Source organism: Anser brachyrhynchus (genome assembly GCF_964034855.1).
Source record: "Anser brachyrhynchus genome assembly, chromosome: 1".
Classification (NCBI taxonomy): Eukaryota; Metazoa; Chordata; class Aves; order Anseriformes; family Anatidae; genus Anser; species Anser brachyrhynchus.
Window position 1 is genome coordinate 7295293 of NC_137694.1, and position 27427 is coordinate 7322719.

At 52.0% G+C, this 27427-nt stretch overlaps 1 protein-coding gene across 11 annotated transcripts in view; it reads right to left on the reverse strand.

Moving 5' to 3' along the window:
• Positions 1 to 1421: 1421 nt before the first annotated feature.
• The window catches only part of FRMD4A (FERM domain containing 4A), a 362843-nt gene continuing 336837 nt past the window's right edge, over positions 1422 to 27427 (reverse strand). For 8 of the 11 annotated variants that reach the window (XM_080605846.1, XM_080605837.1, XM_080605842.1 and 5 more), the window contains 9 exons: positions 21570 to 21703; positions 18161 to 18283; positions 14935 to 15163; positions 13706 to 13762; positions 13239 to 13476; positions 12724 to 12888; positions 10150 to 11009; positions 8263 to 8359; positions 1422 to 5114 (listed from right to left, as the gene is read on the reverse strand). In XM_080605846.1, the coding sequence (XP_080461972.1) occupies positions 5012 to 5114; positions 8263 to 8359; positions 10150 to 11009; positions 12724 to 12888; positions 13239 to 13476; positions 13706 to 13762; positions 14935 to 15163; positions 18161 to 18283; positions 21570 to 21703 (2006 nt within the window). In that variant the 3' untranslated portion in view covers positions 1422 to 5011. Of the gene's footprint in view, positions 5115 to 6593; positions 6666 to 8262; positions 8360 to 10149; positions 11010 to 12723; positions 12889 to 13238; positions 13477 to 13705; positions 13763 to 14934; positions 15164 to 18160; positions 18284 to 21569; positions 21704 to 27427 lie in introns of all 11 variants that reach the window. The other 3 variants (XM_080605838.1, XM_080605845.1, XM_080605840.1) reach the window with 1 other exon arrangement.

Below are 27427 nucleotides of genomic sequence, written 5' to 3' on the forward strand. Positions count from 1 at the left end.
CCCTCCCACTTTCGAGCTAATTACCGAAGAGCTATTTAATGGTACCCCGAGCGCCGGTTTGAACGGGGATGCGCCTCCTGTAGGGACGGGACTTGGGGTTTGGAACGTTTTGGGCTAATCGGGTTTAAAGAATGCGATTTGAGCAGCGTGTCTCCTCGCTGCCAGTCCCTGAAGTAGAGCCTCCTTCCTCGCACGGAGCCCGTGGCGGAAGAGCTTCATCCCCTCGCAATTTGCGGAATGGCTCTGCGCGGGGAACCGAGAAACCCGAGAGCACTTTCTCACGGCGTAGCTGTGTAAGAGCTTCCAGCTGTCCGGCACGTGAGAGCCAGCTCCCATCCCCGGGGGATCGCGGAGGGGAGCGCTGTTATGGCAACTGCTTCTCGTCGCTGCTTTGAGGCTCCGTGCAGCTGCAGTGCCCCAAATTACAGCGACCGGACCGTGCTCTAACAGCTAATAGCGCCTTTTAACCAACCAGCCAACCCAAACCCAAAAGCCTAAGGATGAGCGGGTGCGGTGCAGCTGTCAAACCGTCGGACAGTTGTTGTGGGGACGGCGTGTTTCAGTTTAGAGGCTTGGATTTGTCCCTCTGGACTTCTCCAGATGTTTATTTCTGATAATTCTCGCGTTAGGCGGAAATAATTCTGCTGAATCCGATGACTCGCAGCCTGGGGATGAAGTCATGCGTTCACCATAGAAATGTCAGGAGGACATTTTTAGGACTTTTTTTACTGCCCCTGGTTGCGCGTTACGGCTCCCCACCCCTTCCCACAGCTGGAAGGGGCTGCACGATACCGCGCGCTCCCAGCGTATGGGGTTTCTGCCTTGTGTCCCTGTTACCCTGCCTGGTGGTAGTTACGTGCCTGTAGTGCCTCGTTTGCTATTTGTAATGCCAGAAGGGCTCTCAGGATGGTGTTTGTGGGATCAAATATAGTGTACGCGGGGTCTGTGCTGCTGGTTGCCATCTCCATTAGGGCCAGGCTTGCCCGAACAATGAGCTTGGTTGAAACTGAAGTCGTTTAGCTTGTGATGCTGCTGAGAAAGGTTACAAAGCGAGGCCTGCATTGCTTGACCCACTTCCTTTTGGGTTTCGTGACCTGTTCCCCCCCACTCCCCCTCCCTCGGTAAGGTAACCCCGCCGGGAAGCGAGGTGCCGGCGTTCGGGCCCGTCCCGTAGCCCCTCGGCATCTCCTGGGAACGGGGAGCTTCCACCACGGCCCCTCGCTGCCTGGCACCCTGCTCCACGCCCCTCTTCCAGCGTTAATTTTGGTTATTCCCAGTTAACGCGTCCATCCCCGGAGCCCAGCGCGCGAGGGAGCGCTTCGGGTACAGCCAGCAGGGGTCTGCTGAGCCCCGAATCCCAGGGGGTCTCTACCAGGGCCGGCTTTCTGGGGGAAAAGGAAGGATCACGGCGCCAAGGATCATTTTGAAAATGCTTTAATAAGGAAGTGTTGACAACACCGTTTTGCAAAATGTAAAGGTAACTATACAAATTCTTAATACAAAAAGAATAAATTAAAAGCAGATCTTCTTTAATTCTGCAACTTTTTCTACAACATACATATTTTGTCCTTGATTACAATTGAACGGAATCCAGTAAAATCATTTTACATGCTCTAAAGTCAGTTTCAGGAGAGACCTAATTTTTTTCTTTTTTTTTTTCTTTTTCCTTTTTTTTAAACTAGAGAGTCCATTTTACACAACTCGTAATAAAACTATTGACATTAATATATATGTAAAACTTTACACCTAGTTAACTAAGCAGTAACTGGTCATCTGATAGCACCTGAATGGGGGTCGGCTATGCCTGAAACTAAAACTAAGACAGAGTGAAAACAAATCGGACTGCTTCAACATTTCCAACACGCGACTGCATATAATAGCATTTAAAAATAAACCCTGCCTCGCAGCAGAGCCCGGCGCACGGACGTGCTCCGGGCTGCTGGCTAAGCAGGGGGAGCTTCGGACGTGTAGACTAAGAAATTGTGGCTTTATGTCGGATGGAGCCTGGAAAAATAATAATAAAAAAAAAAGGTAAAGGAGGGGTTAAGTTGGTAGTCAAGTGCTTGTATATAATAGCTATGTATATACCCCTCCGTGTTATACTTAAATATGTTAATCCCATATGATTAACATTTTATGTACATTTGTGTTTAATTGAATTGAGCTAAACAGTAAAACCTGTTTTACTTAATCTGTCTTTACTACCAGACTGGCTGCTCACGTGTGCCTTGATTGCAAAACAGAAAAGCAGAACACAAAGCTAAACTCAGTCCGTTTCTAGAAAGCTTTTTCTCTACTCGAGCCTGTTTGCAATTCAGGCTAACCATTTATTTTGTGATTTATTTTTTTTTTCCTAATTTCAGGGCTGCCACCTTTTAACCTTTGCTGCAAAACTGCGGATCTGGGCTTGGAGGAATGAGTGTTTCTTCCTGTGGTGCCCAGAGGCCTCGTAGTGCCGCTGTTGTTGAATTCTTTTTAATTAAAAGAAGGTACACAGAAAAAAAAAAAAACAAAAAACCAAAACCCGAAACCACTTACCAGGGAAATTAAAAAGAAAACAGACAGTTGCTCGGAGCCCCTCAAAATCTGTGGGCTAAATTACCTGCTGCTGCTTAATTTGGTCCTCATTTAATCCTTTCGCTTTAGCTCCAGAATCTTATCAGCGCATGCCAGCAATCAGCACGATCTCCCATCCAGCTCAAAATCCAATTAGGAGCTCGCAATAATTCCCGTGCTAAAGACCCCAAAGCACAGAGAGATGTTAAAACAAAACAGCGTTTTGTTCAAGCATCCGGGTAAGGGGTGCGATCTCACCGCCGTCTGCTGGATCTTTGTGCAGGTCCGGGAACACGAGGCTTGCGTGGCTACCTTTAAAAACCTCTTGCCAGTGTTAAAAAGTAATTATTATAATATTTTTATTTTTTTTTTCAGAGGGATAAGTCACTTATGCTTCATGTGTGGACATTAACGAGCTTCCTTCCTGGCTCTGGCACAGGCTTCCCTGGACAAATAGCTCAGGTTTTTCTGCCCAGCCCGGCGGGGCCCCTCCTGCGCCTTACAAGCGGTGCCAGGCAGCAGCCCGGCCGGCGAGGGCCGAGGAGCGAAGCCCGCGTTTCTTACATGTATTGGAGAAAGGAATCAGCACGAGCAGCTCGCGTGAGTTTTTTTAGAAACCCCATCGCCTTGCCAAATCTAATTAGGAAGAACCCATTCGCTTTTAAAGCCTGGAATGCAGTTTTCCAGCAAGCTCAAATACCAAAAGGTGTGGCAGCCCCCGAGTCGCGGGGTTTCGTTTTAAACTTCTCGCCCTCCTCGTGTCTGGTAGACGCTGTTGTTACTCTTGGAACACGCGCACACACACACTCGCACTTCTGTGTTGTTTTTTTTTAATTTTTAAACTAAAGCTAACTTCAGTTTCTGCTTTTCGCGAAGTAACCCCCCTCCAGCCATTTCTTTAATGCCTTTCCCATAGGAAATCATCGTTTGCACGCACCAACGGGGGCAGGGACCTCCCCCCATCTAGTGGCAATAAAAACAGCATAGCACCGCAGTGAAGGCTAGACGTGCCAGCTTCGACATCCACCGAGACAGAGATTGTGCACTTGTTCATTACAAAAGTGTCTTTGAGGCCTTTTAAAGTTCCATGGCTTGACGTGTATAAAGCATTGCTCAAAAGTATGTGTAAACTTGCAGCTTCTTCCATGCCTCTCGCGTCCGATTTCCTTCTGGTAGCAGGAGGCAGCTCCCGCCGGTGCCCAACACCTCCTTTCCTTCCTTCCCTTCCTCGGGGCCGCTTCTTTCCGCGGGGAAATATCGGCCTCGTCCGCTGCTTGCTGAGCCCTGCTTCTGCTCCCCTGCTTCCCGACGGACCAGCTCGCCCGCCTGGTGCTGAGCCCTTTGCTACACTGGTGCTAACGAAGGAAAGAGAATCGCAACGGGTACGGCACCGCCGCGTCGATTAGCTCGCGATGTGCTTTCCCTTTGATTCGCCAGTAACGCTTTTGTGCGGAGATCGATTAGGATTTATTGGCTGTGTCTGCTTGGAGAAAGGTTTTTGGCAATTTTGATCTTCACCAGAGTATTAAAAAAAAAATAAAAAATCAACCCCAACCCCAACCTCTCTACGCGTTGGTAAGCAATCAGTGCCAGCCACAGAGCTGCGCCGAGTAGCAGTACTTGCCTCTGCTTTAATTAATGCCTCTGTAAACCTCGTTTGTCCGCTTTAATTGTAGCTCGTAGATGCTGTGGTACCAGCCCAGACCTCCAGCGTGTCTTCAGCACATTGGGTTCTGTTACTGCTGTTGAGATGGGCTCAAAGCAACGAAGGAAATGCTCTTCTACAGGAGGTGCTCGTGTCTGGCGTCGAGTTGAATGAGGTGCTCCCGGAGCAAGACCCTGCTGAACAAACTCACCCTGTTGATGTCGGTTCGGTGATCTTGGGCAGTGCAGATCCGATTGCGAGCCTCCGATGCGTCTTTGAAGTGTCGGGCTTTTACTTTTTCATTAAAAGGAGCTTTACTTTTTCATTAAAAGAATTTTCAAGGAGTATTTCTCAGCCTCTGTCCCGTTTTGTGTTGAACTCCCCCCCCCCACCCCGTTGAAACTGATGCTCTGTTGGCTTCGCATCGCAGGTCATGGACATCTTACTACTGGCATGTGCCACAGAACAGTAGGATTTGATGGAAACCTCGACATGCTCCCATCGTTTCAAAGGAGAAAAAACAGCTTTTAAATCGCCGCCTGACTGCTGAGATGGCTGCTCAACGCATCCGCTGCCCTGCGGGCTTCCGGGAGGGACGTGCAGCCGTCTGGCAAGGGGACGCGCCGCTGTCCGCCGCGGTCGCGGTGGATGTCTCGGGGCCAAGTGTTACCGAAATGCCGAATTGCATCGTGAGAAAAGTGCTTAAGAGTTGAAGCTGGTGCTGGGTGACAGTGCAGCTGGGTAAGGCAAATGAGAGGCAGTGAGGTGATCTCAGAATGGCATTGATGTGATTCGCTTGAGGTCAGGGGTTCACACTAGAGTCCCAGGCTTGGCTTTTTCCTGTCCATACCACTGGACGTCTGCTAATTCTGGATAGAGGGGAGAATCCAGGAAACAGCTATCGTTGTAGCTCCTGCAGGAGAAAGGAAACGCGGTTAGGACAGCAAGGGCTCCCGGGAAGCTCAACCGTGGGCAGAAAGCATCGGGCTGCGGGCGGGGGGGAGCCCCGCGGCGCTCTGCAGGCCCCCAGAGCCCGTGTTTGGGGTGGAGGCTCCGCGTCGCCCGGCAGCCCCGCAGTTACGGGGCAGGAACAGCAAAACCAGGTGGCGAGGGAGAGGCGTGCTGTGGGAAGGCCCACGTTTTGCCCACAGGTAGCCCAGTCCTCCTCTCGCGGCACCTCTCTTGACAAGCTATGGTTCTGTTTGCCGCGTGGGTTTTTGGTTGCTTGCACAGAGCCAGTGAGAGGCTTCAGGGGAATGCGCTCTTTATCTTAAGACTCGGATCAAGGTCAGCTCCCGGCTTAGGCTGCGGAGCTCCCTGCCAGGAGAAAACCCAGAGGTCAAAATCTTGTCGAGATTCTGAAAAGCGATTGCTGTAATTGCATAATACCCAGAATCGATGTCTCTCTCTCTCTCTCTCTCTCTCATGGCTTGCTTTGAGCCAACTTCCGAATTAAGAGATTGTGGGAGATGCATTTTCTGCTTCCCGTGGGCTTCTCCCTTCCTCCTCTGCTCTCTCCCCACCCCGCAGGACTGATCTCGCGGCGATGCAGTCCGGCAGTTCCTGCCTCTCTGTCCTGGTTTCCACCTGGTTTCCCTGGGACTGACGGCTGGGAGGAACCTGAGCAAGGGCAGTCCGTGCTGCCTGCTAAAGAGCCTTTTGTTTCCCGGCTCTGTGCCGGAGGTCTACGGGTTATCTCTAGAAAGCCGGCCTCGAAACGCTCGGCAGATGCCAGCTGTGAATGGTTGCAGATTCAAATGAGAGCGTCAGACTGCAGTGACTGCAGTTTAATTAAAACAGAATAACTCTGAGGGGTTTTTGTTCCCTCCACCCTTCCCCCTCTGTCTTCCCACAGGAACCGGGCCAGGGTTCCTCCTCGCTCCGTGAAGCCTCCCTGCTGCTGACAGCCTTTCCCCTCGCAGCTCTCCTCTGCGGCAGGGACAGAGGAGAAAAGGGCAGCCGGTGCCAGGCTGGAGCGCTGCTGGCAGCTCCGTCCTGGTCACCCGTGCTCATCTCCCCCCCACGCTGCTCCCAGAGCCTCCCCACGCCGCTCTGAAACGTCCCCGGCCGTGAATTTGTCCCCGTTGCCTGCTGCCTGTGCCTGTTCAGCCCCCGCTGCTGGCCCGCGGCCCGTCGGGGGAAAGGAAGAAGCCCTCTTTCACCAGGGAAAGCACAACGGCCACAAACTTGCTGAAGAGGCGCAGGCAGGGCTCCGAGACACTTTCAAGTTGTTCTTCCGAGAGCTAAAGGAAGCTTTGTTGCCAAACAAACAGGCACACAATTAAAAAAGCCGCTTCTCGGGGCCGGCGGGGGGCCGGTTATTTGCATTGTACTGGTGGAACACGGGCTGCAAGGCAGAGGGATGAAAGAACAAAACATTCCCTTACTATACCTCTATTCATCAGTACTTTGGTGGGTTGGAGACTGAGACTCATCCATAGTGGGTGAGTTGTCTGTTGCTTCTCTGAACAAAGGAGAGCGAAAAAAAAGGAGGAAAGAGGAGAGAGGAAATGTTAAAGAAAAGAAGTGACACAGACATTGTTACGAGCTTATTAATCCAGCGGGGAAACAAGCTGGTGAATCATCTTCAGAAAAAAGAGTTAGTGACACAAAAACATGTCAGGGAGAACTGTAAATCTTTTAATCGGTGCTGGGAGGGAACAACCTGTTCCTGTGGGGGGGGGGGAGGTTGCGTTGTGCTTCTCATGGCAAGCTGTATCTGCTCCTGCCATATTTATCCATATGTTTTGGGAGTTATGCTCCGGCGTGAAACAAGCACTAATTTGTCTCCAATTCTTTCTGCACCGGTTGTTGGTGCAGAGCCTAAGCTATAAATCCTGGTAACTTCACGTTCACCAGCTAAGACTGGCTCGATGGTGTTCTGCTGGGAGAGACGGGGAGCAGGAGTTCTCCTGAAGGGGAAAATGAGAAAAGTTGGGATTTTCGAAACAGATTTCTCAGCTGGCTGCTAGCCAGTTTCACTCCTGATCATTTGCCATGGAGATATTCAGAAGAATTAGGATTGGGATGGAGACAGAGACTAAGTCTAGATTCAAACCCTTAGCAGGGGAAATTTCGGTGTACAGTCAAGGTAGCTGCCATTTTGCTGATCTTGTGCTCCCTTGACTTTTTGTGAAATGGGACCTAGAAAATTCTCTGCTTCTGAAGCTGGGAGCAAACGCAGAGACCAAGTGAAGCTGGATGTCAGCTGTGTGAATTTAAAATTCAAAGAAGGCCTGAAGGGTTTGTGGTTACAGCTATCCTCATCTCCATTTTAAAAGTGCAGTCACGGGCAGTGCTGGAATAAGACCAGAGGGCAAACTTGGCCGCAGGTGGCCAAAGAAATTAAACAGGTGAGGTTTTCTTCAGTGGCTGCGCAGTGAAATGTTTGCGGAGTTAACTCTGTTGGTCCCCAGCCACAACTCAGGGGATCCTACCTGTTTTCCTGTGCCAGGGCCTGTAGTATTTTGAGGATTTTAGCCTGAAACTTTCTCTTGGATCTCACCAAACTCAACTGAGTTGCAAAAAATCGGGGACATGCTGAGTTAGACAGGATCTGGAAATGATCTGTATTTCATGTGACAGGACAGAATCGCAGGAGATTGCTAGAGAATACCCACGGGAGCTCGCAAATGGCTTGTTGTTTGCTCCTCGAACTCCTCGCCTCGCAGGGAGGAGCCAAAGAACCCAGTTCCCAAATTTACGTGAGCAATGGCTACCCGCATGCAGTGACTCACTCATGCTTTGGTGCCGCGCATTACGTTAGTGGTGGCTGAAAAAAAAAAGATGAACTTAATCGTCATTAAGTCACGCTGCTGGGGAGAACCTAGCAGAAAAACGTGGTTGCTGCACGCACAAATAGGGCAGGCACCTCGCCATGCCTTTAGAGCAAAGGTCTTGGTCGGAAAGAGAGCATGGGTGGACCACCGGGCGTAGGAAAAAGTGTGTCCGTGCTCTCCCTTTGCTTGCGTTTGGGGAGGTTTTTTCCTGAGGCTCACAGGATCTGGGGCTTCCTGCAGTGAAGGAGGTGAGTCCCCAAAGCCAGCCCCCCGGACACTCACCCAGTCTGCCACGCAAGGATGTGGTGGGGACTGCCCGGTGGCGTGGCTGCTAGCTCGCTCGATGGTGTCGAACTCCTCTGGCTGTGAGGTAAGGCAGCTGGAAAACAACCACAGGGTGGAGAAAAAAGAAGCGGTGAGGTGAGGGTGCGAGGGTCAGAGCGCTTCAGACCAGCGGGAACACGTCCAGCTGGGGGTAAACGTGGCCCGGGAGTCAGAACCCAGCCAGCGAAGTGCGGCAGGGGAGCAGCCCGCCCGGAGCTGCTGCGGTGTGTGTGTGTCACGGGCCGGATCCACCTGCAGCGCGGCAGGCATGCTGCTTCACGGGGCCTGACTGCAAGCTGCACCCTCCCGAGCCCTGCCCTGCCGCTGGGAGCCTGGACGAGTACCTGGCTGGATGTGCGAAGGAGGAAGGCAGCTATGAAGAGTCCCAAACCTAAAATTGCGTCCCACAGCGCCTTCGTGATAAAGTAATACGTGGCTTTGCTGCCCCTGCCACTAGGGGACCAGAGGAAGGCTGAGCTGACTTTAGTAAGCTAGAAGCAGGCTGGACTAAAAAGCTAACAGTTCTTCTCAGGGAGTTTGCTCAGCGAGGGTCTAGCAAGGAAATCCACCTGGCCAATCTTCTCAAGTCCATGCAGTGCTCGCCCCCCAAATCTGGAAGCATAATCCTCTTTGAAAGGACAGCGCGAAGTCCAGCAGACCTCAGCCCCCTGGAGCTGACCAGCCGAACGATGGATGTTTCTGCCTGGCACCCCCCTCCTGTGCTGTTCATTTTCTTAGCTGCTGCCAAAGGGCGCTTTTAAACAAATTTTCATCTGCTCCCCACAGCCGGCAGCCCCTGAGGGCAGCATCCTCCCCTGGTTTTAGCAGGGAACCGATTTGGGATGCACAACCTGCCTGTACTGGCGACCGGTCACAGCAAGCCGTGGCTCCTGAGCTCACCTGCCCCTGTGCTGCCCAGGCACCACGTTTAGGTTTGAAGACCCAGCTGGGTGGGGGAATTTTATTTGTCTTGTCCCCCCGGACCCTCCCACGATCCTTTCTGGATTCCCTGACTGAACCGGTACGGCTCCCACAGCTAAGCCAAGCAAAGCTCTGCGGCGTGCAAGTCTTTTCTGCTGCTGGCTGGAACAGAAGTGCCAATTAATCAAAGGGAAGGGAGACAGCTTTTCACGCTGAGACACAGGGTGGTGGTTCCAGCAGCTGCTGGTGGCGTGAGGAGCGTGGCATTAAACCTTCTCCGGCATTCTGGAGTCTGGGGCGAGCACAAAAACCTATCGGGGCGGTGCGGTGGTCACCACGAAGCAGGTGCAAAGCTCAGGAGTCAGGAGGCCAAGTGCCAGCACACGGGACCGATGCCCTGGTCTGCTCCAAGGGGCAGCTGAGGCTTGGGCAGCGGTGTCAGGCACGGGGCAAGGAAGGGACAGGCACGGCACAGACTCCGATCAACCAGCTCTCCCATCCCCACCGGGCTGGGTTCAAGTTTTTGGCACGTCCTTGGTCTATCCAAACGGGATTGTGCGCCGGTGACTGATGGCCGGCAAATATTTAACCTTGGCCTGTTTCATAACACCCAGTGGTGTCCGCAGGTCCCCGACTCGGACCGTCCCGCTGTTTAATATTAACAGCGCAGAGAGGTGCAGAGCTCTGTGTGTGACAGAGAGGTAAATTACTGCACAAACTGGAGCGCTCTGAATTTCAGGACGCTATCGGCACAGCTACTGGAGTCTCACGGGAAAGCCAAACATCAGCAGAGCACAGCGATGCCATCACGCAAACGTTTTTGTGGCGGGCAGAGGGCCTGGGACGCTCCCCACCTAACTTTTACCCTTCCCCACGCCTTGTTTCTCACGCCACCCGCCGGCCTTGCCCACGAGGGGCTCTCACCTGACGTTGCTTTACACATCTGAGGCATTCTCGTGACCCTGCTGTGCGCCACAAAGGTGCTTTGCGAAGACGTGCTGTACTGGGAGCTGCTGTCTGAGGACGTGGAGCTCGTGTGCGAGAGGCGGCTGTGCTCCTTGTGGGAGGCCGTGGAGCGCTGGTACCAGAGCCGCAGCTCGTCCGACACGGCAGTCCTACCCGAGCCCTTCTCGTGGCCCTCCCTGCCCAGGGACGGAGTCCTTATGATTTGGGAGCGGGACGGGGTGAGCCGCACGGAGTCCGCTTCGTCCCCGTGCCAGTTCTCCTTGAACATCCCCCCCGCCGTGTAGGAGTTGGAGGTTTTGAATTGTGCTTTCACGCTGTAGTGTCCCTCCTGGTCGTTCTCCAGGCTGCGCACCACCACGGGGGTGGAGCTGCCCTCGATGTACAGGGGGTACTCCTTGATCCTGTACTGGGAAGAGGGTTGGCTCTGGCTGTGCAGGTAGACCCGGTGGTGCCCCGTGCCGTTCCTCGCGGCCAGGTTGGGCATGCTCCCCGAATTGGAAGAGACCAGATTGCCTGCCGATTTGTGCCTTTGCCTCTGGCGCTCTCTGGCCTTCGACGGGGAGTCCTCTGCCAGGGTGGAGTAGTTGGGGTTCATCTGAGCAGGGTAGTAGTGCTCGGAGCTGGAGTGGCTGGTGCAGGACGAGCAGTCGTCCATGGGGTCGGAGCCGTTACTGCTACGAGTCCTTGGGGTGTAGAAATCGGGGCTCCCTGTCTCGTTTTCCGAGCCGAGGAGCTTGCCTTGTGACTCCAAACTGGAGCTCCGGTGTCTAAAGTGCTGAGCTAGGCTGTGCAGTCTGGTCGGGCTGATGTCTACTGACCTGCAGGGACCAGGAGAACGTTCAGGATGTTAAATCACGAGGACAAAACACTCCCTCTCCCCTTCTACACACAAATCCGGCCTCACTAGCAAGGCAGCACTGAAAACTTGGACCTTTTCAGGGGCCACTGGCTGCAGAACAACTGCTTCCCTGCTGTGGGGTTGGGGCAGTTAGGTCCAGCTCCTGCTCCTGCCCTGTCTCCCTGGTGGTGGCATTCCCTCTGCAGCACCATGTGGGACACAAACCCTTCCCAAACCCAATTCCTTGGTGGCTTCCCGTGCTGGGGAAGACCCCATCTGAGGCCCTGGTGACCCCAAGCCCCTGGCTTTGCTGGTGTGAACCAGCAGAGCCGTTTGAATCAGCACCATCCTGGTGTGTGAATCCACCAGGTGCTTCTCCCATTAGTGACAGACAGACAGACTGGCCGTACTTAGCCCAAAACGCAGCAATTGTGGCCTTTGGAAACGTCACCTTTGTGAAACAGCTGGGTTTTGCTGGGGCCCAGCCGTGGGTAACATACATAAGACTGTCAGCGGCTGACAGCCCTTCAAGCATCCGCCCCGAATCGCAGATTTACAGGGCTTGATCCGCGGCCAAGTCCGGGTGGTCTCTATTCATCCCGGCTGCTCGGAGAGCTGCAGCCACCCGCTCGAGGAGCAGGAACACCGCCCTCGGACAAGTCACCCCCCCCCAAACGACAGACGGCCAAGGCTGGGGCACGCAGCTCGTGAAAGAGCCCCAGACTGAGCGAGGGTTGTTCCGAGCACCCAGACAGCCCCCACCCGGTCAAGGCCACTTCTCAAGCGCTGTGCCAGGCTCGTTTCTCATGCAGCTCAGCTCCGGCGTTAACAAACATTGTGCTCCTGACAGGCACTTTCAGCCAAAACCTTGTAACGAACGCAACCCAGGGCCTTGATGCCTTGTGTCGTTTCTGCCTGGTCTGATGTGCTGGCATTGCTCCTGATTTATGCCGGGCTAAGCGATGTTAGCAGCACCCCTCAGGGCAGGACAGCTAACAGCACGCAGCTTTGGCTCGGCTCTGCTTCTCTGTTTGTGGGATTTGCCACGGGAGCAAGACAACAATGAAGCTGAACAGTTTCTGCTAAAAATCAGTCAAACTGGGCCATGCATATCAAATCACCTCCCTTATGCTGAGATTTTAAGTCTTCCCTCTGTCAGCCCTTGGCTTACGCCACTACCACCTGGATCCTCGAGTGTACAGACCTTGGGATTGCTTTGTACAGCCTCTTTCCCCAGTGAGATCGTACACACGTGCAAACATTTTACATGCCACCGTGAGAGAGAATTAACACTACCCAACGTTTTGTATGGGAAAGGAAGCAATGTGTTATCTCCAGCTGGATCCATGAAGGAATTTACTGCGGTTAGCAGTAGCATCGCATCCCTTCTAAAAGTTGAGCCATATGGGGTTTGTAGGGCAGCAACTGGGATGAAACGTCCCAGCAGAAGAAAAGCTTCATTACTCTGAGGGGGAGATGAGGGGCAGGATCGTGTGTGTCTGAAGGGATTTCAGGACCTCAGCTCAGGAGGGATTTCCAGCTGGTAACAGTACTTGAGCCTCTGGTGTGAAAAGGACTGGTTTGTGTCCTTTCCTGAACTGGGAATTAATGGATACCCTGGGGGCAGGATAAAGCAAAGAATGGTTATTTCAGGGCAAGCAAGGTGAGAGCATTGTGGTGCCGGGAGGACTTACCGCGTGGAGTGGACGTAGTGCGGACTGCGTACCCGTAGGTCCGGCGTCGAGGGCATGCTGGACTGGGAGTTCCAGTGGGGAAGGCTCCGGATGGGGCTGTTCTGCAGGGAGCTGCTCCCTCCTGCCTCAGCACAGCTCCCGGTGCTGGGGAACCGCTTGTGACTGCTGCAAAGCAAGCACCCGGCTTCAGTTCCTGGGCTGTGATTCGGGGAAAGGGCTCCCTGCCTCATTTGGGGTCTCAGGCACGTGCCTGCGATCTCCTGGGGTGAGTGGGAGTGGGGTCAGATGCTGCCCTGAGTCACGTCCCACAGCCCTGAGACAATCCACTGTCCTTCCTTCCTAATTACTTCTTTAAAACAGTAAGATACCAGGCAGCACTCATGTGACTGCAGCCTACTTTTTATGACGTGTTAGCCAAAAAAGCCCAGAAGTCTCCTTTTGGTGAGGGATGGTTTTGTGAGGACATCTCCAAAAGGAGATGTCTGTGTGACGGGGACAGGAGGCAGCTGGCTCACCTGGAATGACCGTGGGAGGAGCGTTTCTTGACCTTCTCGTAGGGTTCGTCCAAGGACGACTCGCTCCACATCTTGGGCTTGATGGGGGACTTGTCGTAGTCGTTGCGGTGGTAATGCATCTGGCGGAGGCCTTCCAGCGACTGCGGAGGAGGCGGCCTGTTGTGCAAGGGTGGCCGGGGCGGGAGTCCTTTGTGCGGGGACTGGAGAGGGGAGATTGTGCTGGTGACCTGAGAATCCTCTGTGGAGAGAAGAAGGGGAAGGGGTGATGGCTGCGTGGCACGTTCAGTTCCAGCAGTACTTTACGGGGCAGCATGACGCCTTGCTCTCAGGCTAGAGCGGTTTTGGGACTGGGAAGTTTGGGTGGATCATTACACAGAACAGCTCCTCCATTTGGAGCATCCATCAGGAATGCACACATCCCTCCCCATTTCCTTCCTGCCCTTTAGAACACAGAGCAGCCAACATACCATCCTCGAGAACAAGGGCATCCGAGAGAGAGCTGTCCTCACTGGCAATGTTTCCTTCTGAGGAGAAGAAAAGAAAGATGGTCAGAGGGTCATGAGAATCGCAGGGTGAACTGCACCGTCATCTCCCACTGACTCTTAGCCTTAAGCACTCACCCACATCTTCCTCCTCTCGCAGCCATAAGGCAAGAAGGTTCCTATAAATAACTGGCTCAGCCCACGCTCGTCTCAGAGGGCAGAGCTGCAGGGCAGGTCTCTCAGCAGCAGACTGCCGTTCGAGGAGCTGCTAACTCTTTTCAATTAACGGGGATTAAGACTGAGTCACAACAGAGAGCTGAGATTCCCCAGAGGATGTAAAACGGCAACGGGACATTAGCCAGATTGATATCTGCTGAAGATCTCGGGCCTTAAGACTCTGGGTTCCATCTCTGCCTTTCTAAAACCATCATCCTGTTGCGAACTGAAGGCACCAATTTTGTGTGATCTGGGGGAAACGCTTCCTGAGCATCCTCTGTAGCAGCAGATGGAGAAGCTCTCGTGTCCTTGGCATGCATCTTTGGGCTGCCCCCCCCATCCGCATCCTGTCTGTTATCCCTGACTGCAGTGGAGCTTGGTACCCAGGTCACAAATACAGCAGCTCTAATCTCAGTTCCTGCTACAAAGGCACGGAAAAAAACCTCCGCAAGTCAAAGGGAAAGGGCAAAATCAGCAAGGGAGAAAGAACCACAGCAGCAAGTTAATGGATTTCACGAAAAACCAATCAACAACCCAGTAAACCATGAAGTGCCCTGAGAATTATATTGTAAAAAAGGAAAAAGAAAAAAGTATTTGAGCACAGCAATGACAGTGCTACCACTTTGATTTTACAGATGCCTTTCAGCTAGAGAGCTCACCCCAATCTGCTACCACTAATTACATTTGTACTGCACCGCTCTGGAGGAGACGTTAACAGAGCGATTTTATAGGTGAACAAAGGAGTCACGGTCTGCTTTCGGGAGATGTGTATAATCCACAGCATGACACTGCCTCTTGTGCCGTGAACCAGCACATCCTGAACGCAGTCTGGGCACCCATCTGACAGCACGCCGCTATGGGAAAGGACAGCCCGACTGCCAGCACCCCTGGAGCCCTCCAGACACGGGGGGGGAAGAGGAAAGAAGGGAAATCCGTGCCTCAAACAGGAGATCAAGGCAGAGCCTTTGGTGGTGCTGCGGGTGCTGAGCCTGACTTACCGTCTATGATCAAGGAGGCTCTCTGGGTCGGCTTCTTGCCGGATTTGATGCGATACTCGTTAATGGCGTTCTCGATCTCCTGCAGTTTCTTCAGCGCGTTCAGGTAGGACGTCTTCCTCTGTTTCTTCAGCTTTTTGCTGACGTTCGGGTCGCTCGCCAGGCGCCGGGCAGCCTCCGTGATCTGGGACTGAATGGCAAACTCCCTCTCCAGGCGCTCCAGCTCTGCCTCCTGGGAAAACGTAAGCAGATTTTGGGCTGCCACCAAACCCTCCTGGCTTGGCTGTTGGGAAGCTCCCCCTGAATACGGCCAAGGAAAGCATCCACCATCCACCATCGTGCTGCTCCCCGCATCTCAGGGCTTCCCTAAGTGTACCCACGAGAATGGGGTGACCCCACAAGGACGGTGCGTGTGCTTCAGCCCCGACCCTGCCACGCTGCTTGGCACGCTTCAGAGGTGCTCTACCATTGACTCATCCATCCTCTTACATCCACCTTATGGGAGTTTCTGCCTCCTGCCCGCTCCTTCTCCCTTTCCTAGCTCCATATTTAAGCCTTGCTTGATAACAGAGCTATGCATAGCTGCTAAGCTACAACTTTAACCTTCTCGACAGGCTTGGCACCCACTGACCCGTCTGGGTTAAAAAAAAAAAAAAAAAGAAAAAAGTGAAGATGGGCTAATTCCTCCCTGGTGTACGGCTGCTAAAATCTGGGGAGAGCGGGAGCTGAGGTAATTACGGGCTGCTGTAACTGATTGCCCCAGAAAATTGTTTCCTCCACTTACAAGCCAGGAGGGGGATTTCAGAGCAATCGGCGTCTAACAGCAGGCTGCCTGCGTGCCAAAAGGGGCTTGTGTATCCAACGCCGGTCGATACAGTCTTAAATGCAAACAGGTGTCCCCTGGAAGCTACCTACTGCTTTGTAGTCACGCTCCAAAGCCCAAGGACCTAGGTCAATAAATGCCAAGGCAGAAACTGGTTTGGCTTGGCCTGCACCGGGACCCCAAGCTGTGATCTTCAAAGGCACTCGCTATCTGTAGTGAATTTGGCTGCCTTGCCCAGCTCCACGGAGCTTTTGGCATTGGTCTGCTCGAAAGGGGAACACAATACATCGCAAAACAGGGCAAAAAAAAGCCAAATCCTTTTTCTTCTAGTGAGCTGTGGGTGTTCAGATTGTCTATCAGACACGTATTCACGGAGATCCTCGTTACACAAATTCAAGCCCTTTCTCTTAGCAGTAGCATACGCTGCAAGGACGGATGCTGTGGGAATTAATCAGATTGAAATCATTCTCTCGAGTTTTTATTCAGGGCTTCTGGCTTGCAAAAAGCTCTTTGCTGTCAGGGGTGAGTCAGCATTGCCTTGAAAATACAGTTATCGTTTCGGAAAGACTGAACCCGCCCCCATCTTTTTAACAGATCCCTTTTTGCACTGCAGACTTTATAACCTCTACCAACGCCGAGCTTAATTAAAAGTGAATTTGAGGAAGGGAGTTTCAAGGCCTGGAGCCTGGTTCGCTGCCTTCTGGCAAAATCCTTCCTGGGGCCAGGAATTACGGACCTGGTGGAGGTGATCACCAAGAAATGCAGTAGAAGTCTACTCTGCAGTTCATGCTCTGACAAAGCTCTTACTGAAGTTACTGAGGGTTTGGTGTGAGCTGTCATTTCAGCCCTTCACAGATTCAGTTCTAAATCACTCAGAATATCTTAGAAATGATGTCTTAATTTTCTTCCCAGCCATAATTGTCTCTTTTCATCCAGCGAAGCCCCTATAAATAAAGCCTTAGGAGATGAGGGCTATCATCTACCTTCAGATGGAAGTGCCTTGCTTCAGGTCCTTGTCACAGTTGGTAATTTCAGTCCTGGATTTATGGAACTGGGGAAGAATTTCACCCTTGTTTTAAATTGAGTTTCCAGTGTTTGCACTTGCTGAAAAGCACACGAAAATCAACACTGGCCTCTCTAAACGTTCTCAAACCGGCAGCCAAATAAACACAGCCCAACATTATTCTTCGAGAACAGAAATTTATGCTTTTCAACACAGTCCTAAAGTTTGACAGATGAAAAAGGGGATGGAGGGAAGCTGAGTCAGCGTGTTTGGATTGCTGTTGCCAAAAGGCAGAGTGCCTGCAGTGGGGAGGAGCTGCTTTACCTTCGTGCTCTTCCCGCTGCTCAACCCAGCCTCGCAGAGGAGTGAGGAGATCCCTCACCCAGTGGCCCCAAAAGCTGCCTCGTAACAGTAAAGACGTGGGGAAGCTGGGGATCAGGTTGTAACAGAGCAGCCAACAGACTGCAGGGCTTTTAGGAGTAACTCAGCTACGCCGTGCCTCCCTTTGAAAAGCTTAATTAAATGTGCTAGTTCATGAATATTTGACTTCGGAGGAATTCCTCTCCCAGGCTCCATTGAGAACAAAACTGAAGAGCTCCAGCTGTTTATTTTTTCAGCCGAGGGAAAACGCCAACAAAACGACAAACAGTTAATTCCCTGGCTGAACCGAGCCTTACACCACGCGGTCACACCAGCTTCAGCCTCTCCTCTTACAAAAATAAAAAGGAAACTCAAAACTGGAATACGCACAAGTGTCTTGAGACAAATGCGTCTCTGCAGACAATGGCTTTTCTGTGAATCCGGTCCCGCCTCCCAGCTGCTGCAGGCCTGTTTTCACAGCCACGGTTCAGGGCACTGACCCAGCACATTGTGGGAGCAAGGGAAAAGAACAAACACTCCCTGGCAAACTCAGCAAAACATCATTCCAGCTCCCCATAGGTAGGGACGAAGGCTCTTTTGTTTAAGGACCAGGGAGCAAAATGCTTTCATTCTGCTGCTGCGGGACTACGATGGGTAACTGCGATGCTTTTCCTCCCTGTTAGGGGAGATCTGAATTGGGATCAGAAAGCAAGCTGCTGTTTGTGACAACAACACGGGGCAGCAGCAGGGCTCGGATGGCTCGGGGGGCTCCTGATGTGCTCCCAGTTGATCACCCTGGCTGTTCCTGTTACACCTAGTACAGCCAGGGCTGAGCCCGAAGGGTTTGAGCTTTATTCTGAGCCTGGCCTAAGACAAGCAACCCTCTCTCTGCTTAATTTTTTCTGATGAGAACTAAAAAAAGGCACCATGACCAACTGCAGTCATTTACAACAAGAACATTATGGCTGCTCCGTGATGCACAGCGGGTGTCGCAGAGACCCTGGCTGGGGACACGGGGCTGGAAGGGAAGGACGAAGCCTCACCTCTCCCTTCGGCAGGATTTTCTGCTCGTCCAGCTTAAAGGCAGTTCCTATTCTTCTCCTTACAATAGGTGGCTCCTCCCCGGGATCCAGGGGGTATTCTCGTGGCAGCTTCCCCGTGAGCTCCTGCAAGCAGAAAACACCGTAAGTGACCCAGGAGATGCTGCAGCGGAGTCCTGTCGGTGCAAAGCACCCCACAGCTCTTCAACCGTGGCTGTAAAATGACAGATCCAGCCCAGCCAGCTGATAAACATACAGGAGAGCACCCAACCCTGCGGTCCAGGATCTAATGCTGAGGGTGGGGAAGTGTTTTTCTTTAACCTGTGCATGAATACGGATTTTGTGGCCTGCCCAGTGCAGGTTTGTAGGTGGTGCCCATCCCTAGGGCGTCGGGGCCCGAGGCTGAGCAGATCGCAGCACGCACGCTTTCATCTCCGCTGCAGGGCTAGCAGGAAAAGAAGAGCTGCTCGCTGCCGGACTGCTCCTGGAAGGGGGATGAGCACACCTGAGAGCAGGATGCATGCCTGCTGCATCAGAAAGCCCCACTGGCAACAGCTGTGCAGGTTATGACCTGCACAGGAAAACCATTCCCACCTGATTCGCGGTGTGCTCGAGAGGAACGCAGTGAAAAGAGTCGCTGAAAGCGGTGCCTGGTGCCTCGCTGCCTGCCTGATAACACCTCGTGTGTCAGAAGCAGGCCCAGGTGATGTCAGGGGCAGCTTTGGAGGGATATTAGGTGATGCTTTGTCAGACTGATGGGGTCACTTGCAAAGGTTTGCTCAAAACCTGAAGCAAACCCCACTGAGGAATATCTGGAACACGGGAAGCAGCGAGCACCGATATCGATGTTAAATCTGCTTTTTTTAAAATTTTTTATTTTTTTTCCTGGACTGCACAGTACAGCCACACACATCGGAATTAAAGGCATTCAAATGCCTACAAAAAAAAAAGGCAGGAGCCTCGCGAGGAGAACAGCCTGACTCCTTGTACTCCAAACTCTCCCCATGAAGGACAAAAGGCCTTTGTGTTCTTTAGCATCAGCCTTGAGAGGATCCAGCTGGCAGAGTAACCTAAATCATCTGAATCCCAAAGAGCAGCGGCTGACCTTACTGTGAGCGCCGAGCTCAGGCCCCTGCCTGCCCTGGCCTCTCCCCCACTCCTTAATGGGGTTTTTCTTTCTGCTCGCGGGTCACTAGGAAACAAGGACCTGGCCTTTGCAGATCTTTCCTCACAGCAGTTCCGAGCAAAACTGGGTTTGCAGCACTGCTCCGGGCCGATGTGCACAGCCCCTTTTGGGAGAGGCACTGTTGCGACACCTCATGTGTCCCGTTCTGGGTTGTCTTTCCGGCCCTGTGGGGTTACTTCAGCTTTTCTTCTGCATCATGTTCCCTCTGGTGTGCCGGGGCTCTAGGCACTGCATCAAGACACAGCTTCATGTATCCCTCTCTGAGGGAAGCAAGGATATTTTCTTTATAACCCCGGAGGTAATACCAAGCAGGGCAGCAGGGAAAGAGTTAACATCTCCCATAAAAAGCTCAGGACTGGAGCAGAACAAAATGAATGCAGGCTACCAGGCTGCCTCCATAAGCTGCAAAGTATTCACAGGCACAGGCCTGAAATGTAATCTAAATTAATAAGTAACCGGAGTGCTGATGGCCTGAAGTAACCTGATGCCACTGCTAGGAATGGCTCCGGCCATGCTTATTTGATTATGCCCCCACTTTTAACCCTTTTTTATCCACTGGTTCACCTCCTCCCTCTGTTTTGGCCATTTCCATGCCCAAGCACCACGGGAAGAAACGCCTCCCAGCTGCAGGCTGCTGATGGACGAGCTGTAGGGTTGCAAGACTGGGTCAGATCCCAAGTGCCCATCGGCTGCCTCTCTCGGCTCATCCACGGAAAGCAGCAACACTTTCTAACAGCTCTTCAGGTGCTGATGGATGGGCTCTGGCCAGCCCTGCCACAGCACGTTAAGGAGATATCGCTCCTTCCTGCTGGCCCTGTGCCCCAGCAGGGAGCTTTGGCCCTGGCTGAGGTTGTGTTGCTCAGCATCTGAGGCTGCACCGTGGATGGGGCTGGGGTTAAAAGGCACGGGGCTGTGAATTCCTATTACTGAGTGGAACAACCAAACCTTCCCCCCTGTGCACGCTGCTGCATGGCATCGGCCCCAGGCAGCGTTACCTTGGGGTGGTAAATGACTCCAGACCTCGTCCAGCAGCCCCCCAGAACATGTCACTGCTTCCTGCGGGTGATCTTAGCTCTGCGCTCGAGGGGCTTATGAGACTGGATCTCCTCCTCCTGACCTGGATCAGCACAAGTTGGCTGAAAGGATTGCTCGTGGTGAGTAAGGGAGAGGAACTGGGAGCTACACAGATTCCTGCTGAATTTCTTTGTTACAAGGTGTTCTCCAGCTTATTCTTGTGGCACTAAAACTACAGACTGAAGTACAACGAGAGCTGAATCAGTGACCTATTTCCCCCATTTTTGTCAGAGGCAAGATACACATCAAATATTAATCAACAGCTCAGAGATCTTGGTGCCGCTGTCTGCAGCCAGCTTCCCGTAGTGTTCGACATCACCACGTGTTGTTAAATTCAGATTTGCAGGCCTGGTGAACACAGGAGGGTTGCTGAATGACCCGAGTGTATGCTGCTGCTGAATTGTGTCTCTACACACAACTGCAGCAGGCTTTTGATTTCCCAAAACAGAAAACCAGTCTGCAAAGTGGCCTCCTGTGTACTCCCGGAACGAAGAGGCAGGTGAGTGGGATGGTTATGGGATGAGCGCTGGAGCCTGTCCCCACCCAGCACTCCAGGATGACCACAGTGGTCCCTTTTTACAGGGTCTGCCTTTCCTCTCCAGCAGTGCCAGGGCTTACCTGAAGAATCTGCATGGAGAAGGGAATCTATGAGAGATGAGAGAAGGGAATCATGGAGCAGAAAAGACCTCACGTGCTGTACAACAGTATGCTGGGAGAAGAAAAGCACATAAAGTCCAGCCCGCTCCATGAGGAAAGCGCAAGAGCAGGTATTTTTTTTTTTTTGTAATGCAGTCAAAAGTATTTGAGGAGTGATTAGCAGTGCACAGAACAGCCTTCTTATGCTGTTTAGGTAGCATATTGCCACCAAAGCCAGCAAGAAGCCTGTCTGAATGCATCTTAAACACATCTTCAAACAGCAGACAGGGCTGCTCAGCACCCTACAGCCCCAGACCAACCGGGTAGCCATGGGGTTCGCTCTGGAGGGCAATGCCCCGTGGTATTGCAATCCAGATTTGAAACAGCTGGACCTTGCTGAAGCTTTTGGACAACGGCTTTTGGAAGAGGAATTGCTTCTTCTGCCTCCACACCACCTCCAAACAAAAAGCATGCATGCAACGAAGTGTTGGGAGCTATAAAATACGCATTGCCTACCGCTTCTCGGAGACACAGTTTCTTTAGCTCTTCCAAGCGCTGGCGCAGCGTCTCTTCCAAAGCCTCCTGCCTGGATTTCAGGGCGGCCAGCATGTCTTTCTTGGCAGACTGAGAGCTGTCTGACTCTTGGGAACCTGTCAATAAACAATGATTTCACTAGGGCAGCTGACAGCAGCACACACATCTGGAGCGCCTGTAATTTTACCAAGGCCTTGGATGCGCCCCTTCCAAAAAGAAATCGGGCTGTGACATGAAGCAGGTGTTACCGAGTCATGTTTGTTTACGGCAGATTCTTAATGCTTAAGTTAACAGAGACCGGACAGCGGGGCACACAAAGACATTTGTAATCAGCACGCAGAAAAATAGAAACAACAACATTATTCATGCAGAGATCCTAAAAAAAAAAAGAGACATACCGTTCCCATGGAAGTTCCCAATAACAGTACATTTTACAAAGCCCTGGAGATGAGTTATTGGGAAAGTGAGCCTAGGAGAAGCCATTTGACAATGCAGACCGCTTCTTTAAGGACTGCAATTATCCTAGTAGCAAACACTGAATTCAATCCACTTAAAGTGTCTGCTTTATGGAAAAAAGAAAGTAATGGGATGAAATTATATAGCAACTTTCCTGTAAGATGCACGCTAAGCTGTAAAACAAAACCAAAACAACAACAACCCGCCGGTCCTTTCAGGAGAGCAGCTGCCTCTTGTGAAGAGGTAGGTCAAGATATTTAGACTGGGGGTGCCGATGGCTTGACTTTTCAAGTGGCAATTACCCAGCGACTTCCACCAAAGAAAGCCTGTGCAAACCGCCTGGTACGAATCCAGAATTAAGCCAGGCTGTCGCTCAGATGTCATGACAGCACTCGTAACCTCAGTTCTTCAGGGGAACTTATTAATGGGATTCCTGATTCCTTTTTTTTTTTTTTTTTTTTGTGGGTGGTGGTGATGCATCAGTTGCTATCCAAGTTCCTGCACCTCAAAGAGGAAATTTTGGTTGCATACACTTCTGAGTCCGCACCTTGAGCAGCTGCTCCTTACGATGTGCCTAAGCATTCGCCCTCTTTAACGCATCTCTGGGCTTGGGCACGAGTTTATGGTGAGCTCGTGAATTTGCCTGAATGAGCTGAGCGCACCCTTTTGGCACAGAGAAAGGATATGAAGATTATGGGCACGCTGAGAGAGGAAAAGCAGCCTCAGGAAGGGGCAAATACCATCTCCACAGGCTTCTCACTCATACCACTGGCATTTGTTCGGCTACAGCTGGGCTGAACTGACACAGCCGCTGTGGTTAAGAGGTTGTTGTTGCCTCAGCAGCAGTGTCCAGGTGACCTGAGGTATCTGGGATGTCTTCCGTGGGGTGGCAGACATGACACAAGACCCCGTGAGACCCATCCTCTTTGGGACTGCTAGTGGGACACTCTAACCCACCCACAATGGCACAAGACACCTATGTTTAGACAGCTGGATGGCCATCTGAGTGCTCTGCACAACTTCTTGTGGGGGGTATTTGTGCCCGCAGAGAAGCCTTTGACTCAATAACGCTTCAAGAGGCTTTCTCCTGGTCCTCAGCGGGTCCTCAGTGCCAGCAGCTGGTGCCTTTGGGGCTGTCCCCTGCCTTTCGAGAGCAATGATACAGAAAAAGCAGTCTTTTATTAACTGCAGGAGTCAGACACAAAAGGATGCTACATCGAGGTTTCGGTGTACTTGTAGGGTGGGAGTCGGGGGGACTTCTAGATATATTTGCAGCTTGGTTTCTTAGCGTACAGTGACGATGCTCAGCACAAGCTGGTTGAAAATGCTGTTGCCATTTCAGAGCGCTGGAAGGAAACTAGAAACAATTCTTTGCTTTGGCAGCAGACCAGGGTGAAATTTGTGCTTTCGGCTTCATCCTTCATTGCTACTACTCCGGCAAACTGCTAAAGCTAAACCGACAGAGGATGAAGGCAGCCTGTGCCACGAACCAGCTCTGCGTTGGCCCAGGGGGAGCAAAGGCTCTCCCTGGTCTCTTCCACCACCATTTTCTGCAGTTTTCGTGCAGGAAAACAGCTGGCACCTATTCTGCAAAGTGCTGCCCGCCTTTGTTACACCATTTATTGGTCTGTCCTGGAGCAGGGGAGGTGGAAAAAGGGTCTCCAAACATCAGCCAGTTTGAACATCATCAAGCAAAGAAGGACAAACTCATAGTACCGTGCCTGTTCACTGCTGTAGTCGCCCTTGTTTCATTTGGGTTTGTTTGCACTCACAGAGCAATAAAACTAAACCCTGCGAACACATCTGCACTGCAGGAACTTCCCGGGATCTTCTGGAGGAGCCGTGTATTTACACTGGCAGGGAAAGCCCTCCCTAGCATTTAGTGCTTCTTAATGGTAACCCTGGTGAGCAGTTACTAGTGAAAGCTGAACGGCTCGATTTCTTTCCTTAATTGCCAACAATCTGCTGAGCCCTGGCAAAAAGCTGCTCATGATTCCAGCAGATGTTTCAACCTTTTTAATTTATTTTTTTTTCTTTCAGGACAACTTTAATGATCTACTCTTTCCTTTCAACTGCTCTTCCTTTTTCCTTCCTCTCCCTGCTCCCTACCTCCACGCCGGCCTCCGATTTATTTTTAAAAGCTGTTCATTTTTTTTCTGGTTGCCACAGCAGCTACAAAGATGCCGAGACGTTTAAAAACATGTGAACAGTCGAAACCCTGCCCAGACGCCTGTGCTGATTCGGGGCGTGCTGACAAGAAGGAAACCAGCAGCTTCTGGCTGAGCTGGTACGGCCCCAAACGGAGCACAGGCAGCTCAAGGCATTTGCCCCAGCTGTGCTTGACCCTGCACGAGAACCGTGCTGGTCTCGCCCCTGCTGCAGTTGGGGGCAATGCCCACTGAGTGAACGTTTTGCCATTTTTACCTCCACTCCCTGAAAGCAAAGGATCTGGGGGAGATCTGGAAGTGCACTGTTATGTCCTGAGTTAAGCAGTGGGATTACTGCTGAAACCAGTCGGCCTCTCCTTCTTGGCATTAACGAAGCACTTCAAATTAAGCTATTTCAGGCATGTCTTCGTAACACAAAGTCTTCTAGAGCAGTGAAGGTTTAAAGACCAGGGCACGGCACGCTCAAAGATCATGCCTTGTGATGATAAACTGTGAGCTTGACCGTACCTGACTTGGGTGATGTCTTGGGCAAACTGTAGCACTTAATTCTTCAAAATTCCTAAAGAGAAGGCTTGGCTTGGGGTTTCTGTCCAGGAAAGCTGAACTGTTTTGGGGTGTATTATTAGATTTTTATGGGTCGGATTCTCTGCTTGTTCTGACAGGTGAAAAGCAGACTTGATCAGTCAAGAGAATCACACCAGAGCGAGAGGCTTGTTAAAATCGCAGAGAACAGTGCTCTGTACTGCTGGGGTGCCTGCAGCTGCCATTAGAAGCTCTTTATTTATAAAAATGTATTAATCCAGCCTCGAGCAAGGCTGTGACCACAGACCCACTTCTAAATCCCGTGGTAACTGACCCAAAAATGTCAGAACAAATCAAAAGACCACAAAAAAACAACCGAAGAAATAATCAAAGACCAGCACAAACCAATCCAACCGAGCAGCTACTACTGTAAATCAGGCCTATTAAATACGATGCTCACTGAGTCCCAGCTGCCCTGCGCCTCCCAAAGGGGAACATCAGCTGAGAAAAATCAGTTCTGAAGGATGAGCCCTAATGTAAGGAACTCCTACTGCAACAGAAATGGTTGATCGGGAGGCTTGCTCAGGTATTTTAGCTGCCACCATTAGGGCTAGCTCCTAATGGAGTAATCCAGAGAAACGTGGCTGAAATACGTAATTTCCCTGGGTGACTTTTGAACCTCTCTGTGAATATTATTATTCAGCCTCATTTCCACTCGCTGTGTAAAGATTTATCAAATCCTGCGTTTCAACACGCTTCTGCAGAACCATTTGATGTCCCTAAAAGAAAAAGGGCTGAGAAAACACGCTAGGTAGGAAGCACCGGTCCCTCTCTTTGACAGGCACCAGGAACCTGCTGAATCGGGGCCCGTTTTTATAGCTGCTGGTGGTGGTTTCATTTCAAAGCCAAGGAAATTGTACATGCTCTTCCTGCCTCAGCACACAGGACAGGACACAGGTCTTGGTGACCCGAGCACCCACGTAATTCCCTATTTGTTTGTGGATGAGCTATGCATCTTCTGATACCCACTTGGCCTCTCTGGGTGACTCCTTCCACCAACGTTCAGGAGAACATGAGCTGTGGAACAGGGAGAACGTGGTCCTCCCTGCTCAACTCACTCACAAGTCACAGCTGAGCTTCTTCACCAGTGCCAATGGGCTGGTTTCAGACCCCTCCGATGCTGGCGATGTTGGGAAAGTCTTGACCAATACTGGTGATGTCTTGGTGACATCGCCGGGGACATGAAGCGAGTCATACACTCAACAAATCTCACCAAGGCGATGCCCTGTGCCTGTCCAGGCCTACAAGGGTTCCTGGGTAAGAAGTGCCTGCTCCAAGACAAGCTTTGCTGTAAAGCTTGTCGAAGGGAAGGAGACCAGCAACACGAGCCACAGGTTTGTACAGCAGAGCCCTACTAGTGACTCACTTTTGGTCCCCATTTTCTCCACCTCCTGCAGCACAGTGGAAGAGGGATAAGTGAGAATGATGCAAATGAACAGGGAGGGTAGATGGGATGCCGAAGGGCAGAAATTGCTGAGGCTCGGTGCTAGTATCTGTGAGAGGAGAGGAGCTGCAACAAGGTGGCTGAGCAGCAGCGAAGCAGGAGCATCCAGCTCTTCTCTTTCTTATTTTGTGTCTCCTGCTGCAGTAAAAACACATCTAAATGTGACAAACCTTTCGCGCTACATCCTGCTGCCGGCTCCAGCTTGCTGGCATCGCACCCAGGTCCCCGCAGAAAGCTGTCCCTGGAGCAGGGAGTGGAGTCTCCCCGCTCTGCTCCGTGCCAGAGCCCGGGCTGACTCACGGCACCAGGATGTCAGCACGTAGCAGCCAGCAACCTCGGCTGGCCTCTCGCTCTCGGCTCTGCCAGACAAATAGGAAATCCTCCTCCGTGGTGCGCGGGGAGCCCAGCTGGCGCTGCTCCGCACAGGATGCGCTCAGACATCCTGCGGGCAGCTCGTCCTCGTGAGCTCGCGGGCCGTGCCGGGTGCTCTTCATCCGCTGCTGACGCTCAGCGGGGCGCACAGCTGGGAGCCAGCCCCGCCGGATGGAGGGGGGGAATTGGCTGGCCGGGTCCTGTCTGCACGCTCGTGGCATTTCCCAGTGTAAACAGGTCATTCACGGGAAACCTCTGCCGCTGCTGGAGGAGCAGGGCTCGAGGGGCCTCATCTGCAGAGCTAAAGCTGAGGTGGCTCCTCTGTGGCCTCTCTTCTGCCCAGTGGGATGGTTTGGGGTTCAGGACAACAATAGCCCAGCAGTAACGGGGCTCCTCGCTGGCTAGGATCGCTGTAAAGCTCGTATGGCACAGACTGCTCTGAAGAAACAAAAATCCACCTGAGACCTCATTTGATTTCACTCCGATAATCATCTGCTGGGTTTGATCATGGTTCACGCCAGCAGAGCTTTTATCTGTAGGCAAATCTTGCCCTATATATCCAGAAATGGCCCAGAAGATCCCTGAGCTACATCCCGGCAGCCCTCTGTTTTGGGCAGCCTCTTAAGAGTTGAAATGAGGACAGAAATTAAAAGGTGAGCTTGTAAGAAAGGAGCTTGGGGACATCAGGGATCCGACTTACAACTGCAGCGGACACTGACTGAGATCGAGGGCCTGGAAAACACGGAGGAGCTTGGGCTTTGGTCCCGAATTGCTGTGACCACACGAAGTCACTGTTCCAGCAGAAGGCTCCGCTTCCC